A 10,973-nucleotide genomic window follows, 5' to 3' on the forward strand; every position below is an offset into this window, starting at 1 on the left:
GGCGGCTTCTGAGATGAGGAAGCCGCCCTTGGTCGCCCTCTGTGAATAGTAGACCGCCGCGTGTGGCTGTGCCACGAAGCCATACGATCTCTGCCTCGTCAGCGGAGCCAACACTACCCTGAAAACAAGACGAAGAATAAAGATGTTAGAAGAAAAAGATGATGTTCGAAGAAGAAGATGTTAGAAGAATATAAAACTGCTTGAAGAAAAATACTTGAGAAGAAGAAGATGGTAGAAGAAGAAGACGTTATAAGAAGATGTTAGAAGAAGAATACTTCAGAAGAAGAAGATGGTAGAAGAAGAAGACGTTATAAGAAGAAGATGTTAGAAGAAGAATACTTGAGAAGAAGACGACAGTAGAAGAAGAAGATGTTACAAAAATAAGAAGATGTTAGAAAAAAAATACTTGAGAAGAATAAGATGTTAGAATAATATGAAAGTGTTAGAAGAAGAAGATGATGATGTTAGAAGAAAAAGAACATGTTAGAAGTAGAAGATGATGTTAGAAGAAAAAAACATGTTTGAAGCAGAAGATGCTGGAAGAAAAAGAATATGTTAGAAGTAGAAGATGATGTTAAAAGGATGAAAACGTTAGAAGAATAATATGCCAGAAGGAGAAGAAGATGTTAGAAAGGGAAGAAGATATTAGAAGAAGAAGATGTTAGAAAGGGAAGAAGATATTAGAAGAAGAAGATGTTTGAAGAAGAAAAAGATGTTAGAAGAAGAAGAAGATGTTAGGGGGAAGAGGGAGGAGACCTGTGGGAAAGTTCGAATTTTCCCATCTTGTAGGGAGTGAGCAAGGGGACGGCCTCCTGCGCCATGGCTACCGATCTTCTTCCTTGTCCCTCCTCTGCTGCTCTCCCCTCTTCTGAAGAAGTCCAAGAGATGAATTTAAGAAGAAGAGCCGTGGGCAAAGCTCAGCCTCCTGCGGCTTTGGAGAACATCGACTATGTTTCCGTCCAAGTGAATGGTTGGCCTTCTCTCTCATTTGAAGTCACTGCCACAAATATTAATTTTTCGTGTCTGCTCCAAAAGTTCAATTTGTTGATGTAATTAGTAGGTTTAGGGACCATTACTTTGCTAGTTTAAGGCGCCATTCCGAGGTAGTTATAAAGGGAAACCACGCGTATGTCCAGAAATAATTTTGCCCCTCCTTTATTCAAGAATAGTTGGACACTTGTGGATATTTTGTAACAACACGTGGCCCTATCAGTTCATATAAAATAACGATGTCTTGATCCTGGATCCCACCAATCAATCAAATCCATGTGCAAATCTATCGTAGGATACTTTTCAAAGACTTCATATTTATTTTAAATGTACATATCTTTATACTTTATTCATTATTTATTTATTGTCAAATATGTAATTATTTAAAATTATACATATTTTTAAATTGGAGTTGAGTGAAAAAATTTCAATTATGTGGGTAGTTGGCGTAGGGCAAATGCCCACATAATAAGGTTCATAACAAGAACTAATAATGACTTGACCAATGATCTACCGTAGATCGTGCTGAGATAGTCATTCTAGATTTGTTTTTTTTCAATTCCTGTTTTTTGAAGAAATATTACAACCATAGCTTTGAGGCCAGATCACTAATTTCTATTGATTGCCATGTTATCCTCCTCAATGGCTGAGTTATGAATCATAATTGAGCTTTAATCTTCGGTTTGTATTGCCATAAAAGGCTATTACAGTGGCTACTTTTTCTTAGTGGGTTCCCAACTATTGTTCAAACCCAATTTTGGCCCTGAATAAGAGCCCGTTACACATTTCAAAGATAAACCCACAAGATTATGATGAATGGGAAGACTTTCAGCTTATAGACAGAAATCTCCTAAAATGCCCAGGTATAAAGACTTTCAATTTCAAGAAACGAGAAGTCAACGGCTCGTTATTCTAAATGAGATCAAGCCAACGTGCAATACAGAAAGGAAGAACGACTGACGACGACAGAGCGGCTCCCCAAACTTCAGCTGAAAGAAGATAATGAGAGGATGCTCGAATAACAAGTTAATTAGCGAAGGAAAATCACATAAAAGTCGACATAAACATGACTTTAAAGATTGAATTTTGTGCCGAAGTAATTATGACAGAAGATGATCTGGAATGACTTACTCTAGAAATCTCTGTTGGCAGTCTTGTCTTCCCACCAGTAGAAGAACCTGAGATGAGCCTCAGCAGGGTCGATCTTGTACAGCTTGCACCAGTGGTTGGCAGCTTCTAACCCAAAATTCAGCCCATTAGCTGCCCCAAATGCGCTAGCCAACAATTGTTATCACAAACAAATCTTATCTCGCAGAAGTTATCACCTCCTCCGGAGATACCACCAACAAATGCAAGCAAAGTCCAATCACCCATAATAAAAAAAAGAAAGGCCACAAATAGAAGTATCAATATCCTTGATCAATTCCTAACTATCTCGCAGAAGTTATCACCTCCTCCGGAGATACCACCAACAAATGCAAGTAAAGTCCAATCACCCATAATAAAAAAAAGAAAGACCACAAATAAGACTAGGCCCGCGAGGAACAATCAGGCAGTGGAATCAAGAAATGGGTAGTCCGTGTACCCAATTACAGGATCAAGAGTGTAGAAGGTCATGCGGTTGTACTTATTGAGTGGCGCGTCGATGAGGAAGCGTCTTGGCAGGTCCGGGTTAGCGAGAAAGAGCCGCCCATACGCAACCAAATCAGTGTAACCACTGTCCACGGCCTTGTTCCCCTCCTCTCGATCGTATCCCCCGGCAGCAATGAACGTCCCCTTGAAGGCCTCTCTGAAGGGGCGAAGTCCATGCTGTAGCTTCCGGCGACCTTCAATGATAGCCAAGCGGGGCTCTACCATGTGGCAGTAGAGAAGGCCGATCTTGTCCAGGGCGTGGACTAAGTATAGGCCGAGGGCTTCTGGGTTAGAGTCCCAGCTCTCCATGAAATCGAGGAAGGGCGATAGACGGATGCCGACTCTGTCGGCACCGATCTCGTCGACGACGGCCTTCACCACCTCGAGCGGGAAGCGGCAGCGGTTCTCGATGCTGCCCCCGTACTCGTCCGTTCTGTCGTTCACGCTGTCCTTCATGAACTGCTCCAGGAGGTACCCGTGCGCCCCGTGGATCTCCACCCCGTCGAAACCTGTCGTGTCGGACGCTCAGTATTCGTAAGCGTATATAGATGGATAGACTGCGAAAGAGAAATCGACAGAGAGAGAGAGATAATTTAACTGATAGTTAAAGAGAGGGACGGAGCGAGGGAGAGAGAGAACTGAGAGAGTTTGACTGACAGATATATATTATTGATAGATAGATAGATAGACAGATAGATAGATAGGGAGAGAAAGAGAGGGAGGGTTGGCTAGATAGAGAGATAGAGAGATAGATAGATAAACAGAGAGAGAGAGAGAGAGAGAGAGAGAGAGAGAGAGAGAGAGAGAGAGAGAGAGAGAGAGAGAGAGAGAGAGAGAGAGAGAGAGAGAGAGAGAGAGAGAGAGAGAGAGAGAGAGAGAGAGAGAGAGAGAGAGAGAGAGAGAGAGAGAGAGAGAGAGAGAGAGAGAGAGAGAGAGAGAGAGAGAGAGAGAGAGAGAGAGAGAGAGAGAGAGAGAGAGAGAGAGAGAGAGAGAGAGAGAGAGAGAGAGAGAGAGAGAGAGAGAGAGAGAGAGAGAGACAGAGAGAGACAGAGAGAGACAGAGAGAGACAGAGAGAGAGAGAGACAGAGAGAGACAGAGACAGAGACAGAGACAGACAGAGATAGAGACAGAGAGACAGAGAGAGATAGAGAGACTTAATCACGGAAACTCGGAAAGAATAGGTTTTGGGGGGCAAGGTTCGGGGACGAAAAGCAGTCAACGCAGTGCCATCCATCCACGATTCACAGGAGGAAGGAGAAGGACCAGGACCTGCTTCGATGGCGTTTCTCGCGGCGAAGCGGAAGTCATCGGCGATCTGCGGAAGCTCGTCGGCTCGCAGGCGGCGAGGAGGAGTGTACACCGAGACCGTGTCGTCGTACTGGACGAAGGAGCCCACGCCCCTGTCTGTACTGGAGATCGGATCTTTCCCCCCAGGCTGGAAATCTAACCCACCACATAACGCTACATTAATCGTTTGACAGGAAGGAGTCTTCTTCTCAGTGTTCTATCTCAGAAGCAATAGAAAGAAGATAACCGTTATTGGAGACCCTCCCGACGTGCCAGAGTTGGCAGAAGAAGACGGCTCCCTTGTCATGGACGGCCTTAACGATCGGCTTCCAAGCTTCGACCTGCTCCTTTGTCCAAATCCCCGGCGTTTCCGGGTATCCTTGAGCGGTGTCCGAGACTCCGGTGGCTTCTGTGATGAGGAGGCCGCCCTTGGTCGCCCTCTGCGAATAGTAGACCGCCGCGTGTGGCTGTGGCACGTTGCCATACGATCTCTGCCTCGTCAGCGGAGCCAATACCACCCTGAAAACCAGACGAAGAATAAAGATGTTAGAAGAAGAAGATGATGTTGGAAGAAGAAGATGTTAGAAGAAAAATACTTGAGAAGAAGAAGGTGGTAGAAGAAGAATACTTTATAAGAAGAAGATGTTAGAAGAAGAATACTTGAGAAGAAGACGATGGTAGAAGATGTTAAAAGAATAAGAAGATGTTAGAAGAAAAATACTTGAGAAGAAGAAGATGGTAGAAGAAGAAGATGTTAGAATGATATGAAAGTGTTAGAAGAAGAAGATGATGATGTTAGAAGAAAAAGAAAATGTTAGAAGTAGAAGATGATGTTGGAAGAAAAAGAACATGTTAGAAGAGGAAGATGATGTTGGCAGAAAACGAACATGTTAGAAGTAGAAGATGATGTTGGAAGAAAAAGAACATGTTAGAAGTAGTAGATGATGTTGGAAGAAAAAGAACATGTTAGAGGTAGAAGATGATGTTAAAAGAATGAAAACGTTGAAAGAATTATATGCATGAAGGAGAAGAAGATGTTAGAAAAGGAAGAAGATATGAGAAGAAGAAGATGTTAGAATAAGAAGAAGATGTTAGAAGAAGAACAAAAAGATGTTAGAAGAAGAATAAGATGTTAAGGGGAGGGAGGAGACCTGTGGGAAAGTTCGAATTTTCCCATCTTGTAGGGAGTGAGTAAGGGGACGGCCTCCTGCGCCATGGCTACCGATCTTCTTCCTTGTCTCTCCTCTGCTGCTCTCCCCTCTTCTGAAGAAGCCCAAGAGATGGCTTTAAGAAGAAGAGCCGTGGGCAAAGCTCAGCCTCCTGCGGCTATGGAGAACATCGACTTTGAATCCGTCCAAGTGCGTGGTTGCCCTTCTCTCTGAGTTGAAGTCAACGCCCCAAATATTTATTTTTCGTGTCTGCTCCAAAAGTTCAATTTGTTAATGTAATTAGTAGGTTTAGGGACCATTACTTTGCTAGTTTAAGGCGCCATTCCGAGATAGTGATAAAGGGAAACCACGTGTATGGCCAGAAATAATTTTGCCCTTCCTTTATTCAAGGACAGTTGGAAACTTGTGGATATTTTTTTACATCACTTGCCCCTATCAGTTCATATAAAATAACGATGTCTTGATCCTGGATCCCACTAATCAATCAAACGCATGTGCAAATCTATCGTAGGATACTTTTCAAAGACTTCAAATTTATTTTAAATGTAAATATTATTATAATTTATTCATTATAATATGTACTTATTTAAAATTATACATATTTTTAAATTGGAGTTGAGTGAAAAAATTTCAATTATGTGGGTAGTTGGCGTAGGGCAAATGCCCACATAATAAGGTTCATAACAAGAACTAATAATGACTTGACCAATGATCTACCGTAGATCGTGCTGAGATAGTCATTCTAGATTTGGTTTTTTCAATTCCTGTTTTTTGAAGAAATATTACAACCATAGCTTTGAGGCCAGATCACTAATTTCTATTGATTGCCATGTTATCCTCCTCAATGGCTGAGTTATGAATCATAATTGAGCTTTAATCTTCGGTTTGTATTGCCATAAAAGGCTATTACAGTGGCTACTTTTTCTTAGTGGGTTCCCAACTATTGTTCAAACCCAATTTTGGCCCTGAATAAGAGCCCGTTACACATTTCAAAGATAAACCCACAAGATTATGATGAATGGGAAGACTTTCAACATATAGACAGAAATCTCCTAAAATGCCCAGGTATAAAGACTTTCAATTTCAAGAAACGAGAAGTCAACGGCTCGTTATTCTAAATGAGATCAAGCCAACGTGCAATACAGAAAGGAAGAACGACTGACGACGACAGAGCGGCTCCCCAAACTTCAGCTGAAAGAAGATAATGAGAGGATGCTCGAATAACAAGTTAATTAGCGAAGGAAAATCACATAAAAGTCGACATAAACATGACTTTAAAGATTGAATTTTGTGCCGAAGTAATTATGACAGAAGATGATCTGGAATGACTTACTCTAGAAATCTCTGTTGGCAGTCTTGTCTTCCCACCAGTAGAAGAACCTGAGATGAGCCTCAGCAGGGTTGATCTTGTACAGCTTGTACCAGTGGTTTGCAGCTTCTAACCCAAAATTCAGCCCACAAGCTGCCCCAAATGCGCCAGCCAGGACAACACCTGATGAATGTCAAAGTTACATTTCTGAATAGCAGGCCTTATAGACCCCTTTTTTCTATGCCATGCTTCTGCTTGGTCTACAAAAAATTGTTTTTTTATGAAAAAGAATCTGGATTGAATCATACCATGCGGGCTTTTCGAGTATTTCAGGGCGATTCCGGATAAGTGTGCCGCACCGATCAGTGCTCCAACAGTCGCAAACTTCTTTGATTTCATGGCAGTTCTCAACTGCAAAATAACGAGGAAGACATTTAGGAAAAGAAATGAGACGTTAAGCATGACTGCCCTCCTAAAGGGAGGCCGCCCTATTTAAAGGGAAAATTTGCAAGGGAAATGACACACTACTCCTAAGAGGAGATTAGGGATCATATCAGAATTCTGATCATAGAGACCATCAAAGCAAAGAAGCGAGGCAAACTGACACACCAAGATTTTATACGGGAATGAATTCCTAGTCATTTTATTAAATAATATATTTCAACAAATGCGGACGTCAGAACATACAAACATCAACTCAACAGAGTACAGTAACTCACTGAATTTTCTGAATTCACCACTTATAAAAAGAGAAATACCAATGGATGAGTTCAGAAAAAACTAAAATGATCAAATCTAAACCAAAAAAGAGAGGCTGTTCGAAGTGTGCATCCAACAAACAATGCCCGTGCATCCTCCAAACAGTTTAAACAAAATGAATGTTGGAGTAAAACGCATAAATTTCAATAATTTTCATGTCAAAGATTGTGTGGAAATTCATTCTTTGTGAATTCAATGGGAGCCAGTTTAAACAAAGATTTTTTCAGTATTACTCACGTTTCCGTTTTATGATGGAACAAAGCCCGTTGTTCTCGTTGACCCAGTGATACATTCACAAAGCTCTATCAAAATCGTTTAACAGTTGAAAGTTTTCGAAATTAAAAGCATGCTTTCAAAACATATTTTTCAACGGATAATATGCTCAAAATTCTTTTTCCTACATTACTTTCATGCTTCATGAATAAAGAATCGATCAAGGCAATAGGATATGCAAGCACCTGAAGACATGTATATCTGTAATCGCGTTTTCTGCATGATTAATAATGGCATTCACTACGACCAGAAGGCATGCACCTGAATTTATAAAACTAGATTTTCCAAACATTTTCCCAAAGTACCCACTGAACACCACATCAGAATCCATTCAAATATTTCATGACTATAAAGTCCGTCGCAGAACTGAACAGAATATTCAAAATTATCAGGTAATCAGAGCATCTACGCAGTGCTTTTCTTCTACTAGGCAACAACGAAAAGACCATGCACGATTTAGCGGTCACTTTGGTTATCAGGAAACTACAGATGAAGGTAGTAAGTCATTGCACATGTTGAACGGAAGACAATCTAAAGTATCTGCCGAGAAAAAAACTGATGATTTTCACAAAGGGCTTCGGATCACACAACCTAAAGAAAGAAATCGGATACTTCATGGATGCTAAAGCTGATTATAGAGCAGCCAACAGAAATATAAATTGACGTTTCTTGAATGAAAGATTTTGAAGGTTGAATCATCTATTTATTTTTTGACTTTATTGTCATATCAGAGTAGAATTGAAAATGTCACAGGCAAACTAAAAATCGAGAACACATGGCATTCTAAAATGCGCATGAATATGGGCTGCCGGTCAGTTCGAAGAGGCAGCCATTGAATTCTGCCCATTGACGGGGCACGGTGTCCTATATTATCATCACATCATCACTTTCTCATAGAGCGATTCAATTTCGCAATATCAATCACACTAAGTTTTCGTGATACCAAAAAATAATTTACAAAAGACAGACGAGAAAATAGTTCATCAATCAGCAACTAAAATTATTCTATTATCCATCTACCACACGCATGCACTCCAGAATTTCATCTAGATAACCAAACAAAGAAGGAACAAGAACGAATACCCAAATCGGGATCAAATCACGATACTTATGAATCTAGAAGAGGGTAATGATAGAAAGAAAACGAATTAGACCTGGGGTCCGTAGACAGGATCGGAGGCTATGAATTCTTCGATGTCTGCGTCGGTCCACGCCGGCAGGGGTTCATCACGCCCTAAAACCTTCTTGGAGTAGTCGAGAACGGAGAGATTGCGCCGCCAGTGCTCTTTAACCTCTTCAATGTGCTGCTTAACGCGATCTGCCACCCCCTCCGCCATGCCGATCGCCTCGCCCCTCCTCTCCTTCGATAGCTTTTCAAGGAGGTAAAACTAAGAACATCAACCATTTCCGAATAAGAAACGGTTTCTAATATCAGTATTGTGCAACCAATCATATAAGATTGATTAAAATCATTTTATCATTTATAATTCTGTATACCCTTCCTATTTTATATTTCGAATAAGAAACAGTATCTAATATCAATATGTGCAACATATCACTTAAGATTGAATAAAATCACTTCATCATTTAAAATTCTGTATACCCTTCCTATTTTATATTTCGAATAAGAAACAGTATCTAATATCAATATGTGCAACATATCACTTAAGATTGAATAAAATCACTTCATCATTTAAAATTCTGTATACCCTTCCTATTTTATATTTCGAATAAGAAACAGTATCTAATATCAATATGTGCAACAAATCACTTAAGATTGAATAAATTCACTATGATGTATAATTATATTTCTATGAATACCCTTCCTATTTTATATTTCTATGAATAACTAATTCTACACTTTTGATTGGTTTGAATATTTCATCATATGCATTTCTAATTCTAAATTAATACACAACTTATGTCACTTTAATAAGGATTTAAATTATTTTAGTTAAAAGTGCAGTAGTCGTCATCAAACCGCGCCTTAGTGCTTTCTCTAATGCTAATCCCTCTTTTTGTGCTCCTACGAGAAGAAGAAAATGGAAAGCACATTATTACAATCAATTTTCATTGGTTCATGCCTATTTTATCATCTTAAGATTAACCATTGTCTTCGTTGTACATCATAGTTTTAACTAAGCTTTAACTACTTTAAAACTTAGAACACGGAAATACACACCCAGTTCACATGGCGAATTGGGGCCATGCAGATGGTTGTGGGCATGTGGGTCTGGAGGATCCATGGGAATTGCGGATTACCCTGAATAAACCTGGACTTAGTCAAAATCTGAGATTTTCAGCTGCTCCAGTGGGCTTAAGGGGACAGGTAGGACAGTGGTGGGTGCGTGGTTGTATGGGCAGACGCGGTCAATGACACAGCAGCAGAAAAAAGTTATTTTGATGGGGAACATTACTAAAATATTTATGAATATTTAGGGAGGGAACTAGATATAGAATGTAAGATTTGGAGAGAAAATGGATGGATGGAGCAAAGAAGTGATAAAAAATGAAGGAAAAAATGGAGGAAATGGATGGGGAGGGTCTCCAAATGCTGCTTCCTTAGCTTGGATCCTTATATTTTTTGAGGGTGAGGCCTTTTTGTTCTTCAAGAAAAGGATGATCAGACACTAAACACTTTTAAAAAATTATATCAACCAGGTCAATAAACTGGGATCATGGAGGCCCTTGTCATGCTGGTTAGCCACTATTAGAGCACATCCAAAATGAGGTAACGAGAGAGAGGAAGAGATTACAAAAACGACTTTATGTCTTTTTTTGTCATTTTATTCTATTTTTTCATCTGTTAAAAGCCCCATCACTTGAATTTCATGGTCCTATTCATGAGGGAAGTTAGAGGGATTAGTAGAGGGATCCAAGACTTGGTCTCACTCCTCTAAGTGCTCCTATGAAGCTGCCCAAAACAAAAAAAACTCCAATCTGGTCCAATAACCAAAAGAAATAGCTTAAAAATCACATGAAATATTCCAACCCATTGAAAATCATACCCTTTAACTCCTAAAACCCCTTGCACACATGGGACTTGCAAATATTCATCAGTGATAAATCTGATTGATGTAGAAGTCGAGCATGATCAGTTAAAAATGCCCAAAATATGCATAAAATCATATTCATAAGTGAAGATTAAGCTTTAATAGCATTTTTATCACAATGTGTGGTTTGATGAATGTTCAAAGTGATGCATGCCTCAATATGGGTTGTGATCAAAGCACAATAGTCCCTCAGTCAAGTAGTTGTCTGATTGTATGTGAAGATAAAATAGGAGCCTTAGATATATTAAAAGGCTACTTAGTTTGACCATACGCTGAACCAGTCAAATCATGTATTTAGGAATTGTATTTTTTATGACATACAATTAGCTTTTTAACACTGTTCAGGTATTTGTGTGAATTTTTCTTCATTTGATTTGTTGAATAACTTATCCAAAATCCTATTTATTACCTTCGAGTATTTAAGGCTGAATTTACTGATGATTTAATCAAAATGAATTACATGAAGATATTATTATCCAATGGTGATATATTTATTTAAAT

General features: G+C 39.7%; 3 protein-coding genes across 4 annotated transcripts in view; all 3 read right to left on the reverse strand.

Annotated features, from left to right (window-relative positions):
• The window catches only part of LOC144705664 (12-oxophytodienoate reductase 1-like), a 3,942-nt gene extending 2,964 nt beyond the window's left edge, over positions 1-978 (reverse strand). Inside the window, exons 1-2 of the mRNA XM_078578436.1 lie at positions 757-978; positions 1-118 (exon numbers count right to left, since the gene is read on the reverse strand). The exon at positions 1-118 is cut by the window's left edge and continues 154 nt beyond it. Coding sequence (XP_078434562.1) covers positions 1-118; positions 757-821 — 183 coding nt within the window. The 5' untranslated portion in view covers positions 822-978. The remainder of the gene's footprint in view (positions 119-756) is intronic.
• Positions 979-2,466: 1,488 nt separating this feature from the next.
• On the reverse strand, positions 2,467-5,273 carry LOC144705402 (putative 12-oxophytodienoate reductase 5). Its single transcript, XM_078578047.1, has 4 exons — positions 5,061-5,273; positions 4,157-4,428; positions 3,892-4,065; positions 2,467-3,131 (listed from the first exon to the last, which is right to left on the reverse strand). Exons 1-4 carry the CDS (start codon positions 5,123-5,125, stop codon positions 2,539-2,541), a joined length of 1,104 nt encoding a protein of 367 aa, XP_078434173.1. The 5' UTR covers positions 5,126-5,273; the 3' UTR covers positions 2,467-2,538.
• Positions 5,274-6,128: 855 nt separating this feature from the next.
• On the reverse strand, positions 6,129-8,824 carry SDH6 (succinate dehydrogenase subunit). 2 transcript variants are annotated; one of them, XM_078578928.1, is made up of 4 exons: positions 8,574-8,824; positions 6,696-6,798; positions 6,412-6,570; positions 6,129-6,263 (listed from the first exon to the last, which is right to left on the reverse strand). In XM_078578928.1, exons 1-3 carry the CDS (start codon positions 8,754-8,756, stop codon positions 6,413-6,415), a joined length of 444 nt encoding a protein of 147 aa, XP_078435054.1. In that variant the 5' UTR covers positions 8,757-8,824; the 3' UTR covers positions 6,129-6,263; position 6,412. The 2 variants fall into 2 exon arrangements, with proteins under 2 accessions (XP_078435054.1, XP_078435053.1); XM_078578927.1 differs by having other exon boundaries at positions 6,129-6,269; positions 8,574-8,823.
• Positions 8,825-10,973: the final 2,149 nt, after the last annotated feature.

This window comes from Wolffia australiana, chromosome 7 (genome assembly GCF_029677425.1).
Source record: "Wolffia australiana isolate 7733 chromosome 7, ASM2967742v1".
NCBI lineage: Eukaryota > Viridiplantae > Streptophyta > Magnoliopsida > Alismatales > Araceae > Wolffia > Wolffia australiana.

Excerpts from the sequence above, each read along its gene's own strand:
- SDH6 (XM_078578928.1), bottom strand. The coding sequence starts at position 8,756 with ATGGCGGAGGGGGTGGCAGATCGCGTTAAGCAGCACATTGAAGAGGTT. Across the intron at positions 6,799-8,573 it reads ATCCTGTCTACGGACCCCAG|TTGAGAACTGCCATGAAATC; the intron begins GTCTAATTCGTT and ends GTTATTTTGCAG. Across the intron at positions 6,571-6,695 it reads ATACTCGAAAAGCCCGCATG|GTGTTGTCCTGGCTGGCGCA; the intron begins GTATGATTCAAT and ends GACATTCATCAG.
- LOC144705402 (XM_078578047.1), bottom strand. The coding sequence starts at position 5,125 with ATGGCGCAGGAGGCCGTCCCCTTACTCACTCCCTACAAGATGGGAAAA. Across the intron at positions 4,066-4,156 it reads CGGGAGGGTCTCCAATAACG|ATTTCCAGCCTGGGGGGAAA; the intron begins GTTATCTTCTTT and ends GTGGTGGGTTAG. Across the intron at positions 3,132-3,891 it reads GAGAAACGCCATCGAAGCAG|GTTTCGACGGGGTGGAGATC; the intron begins GTCCTGGTCCTT and ends CCGACACGACAG.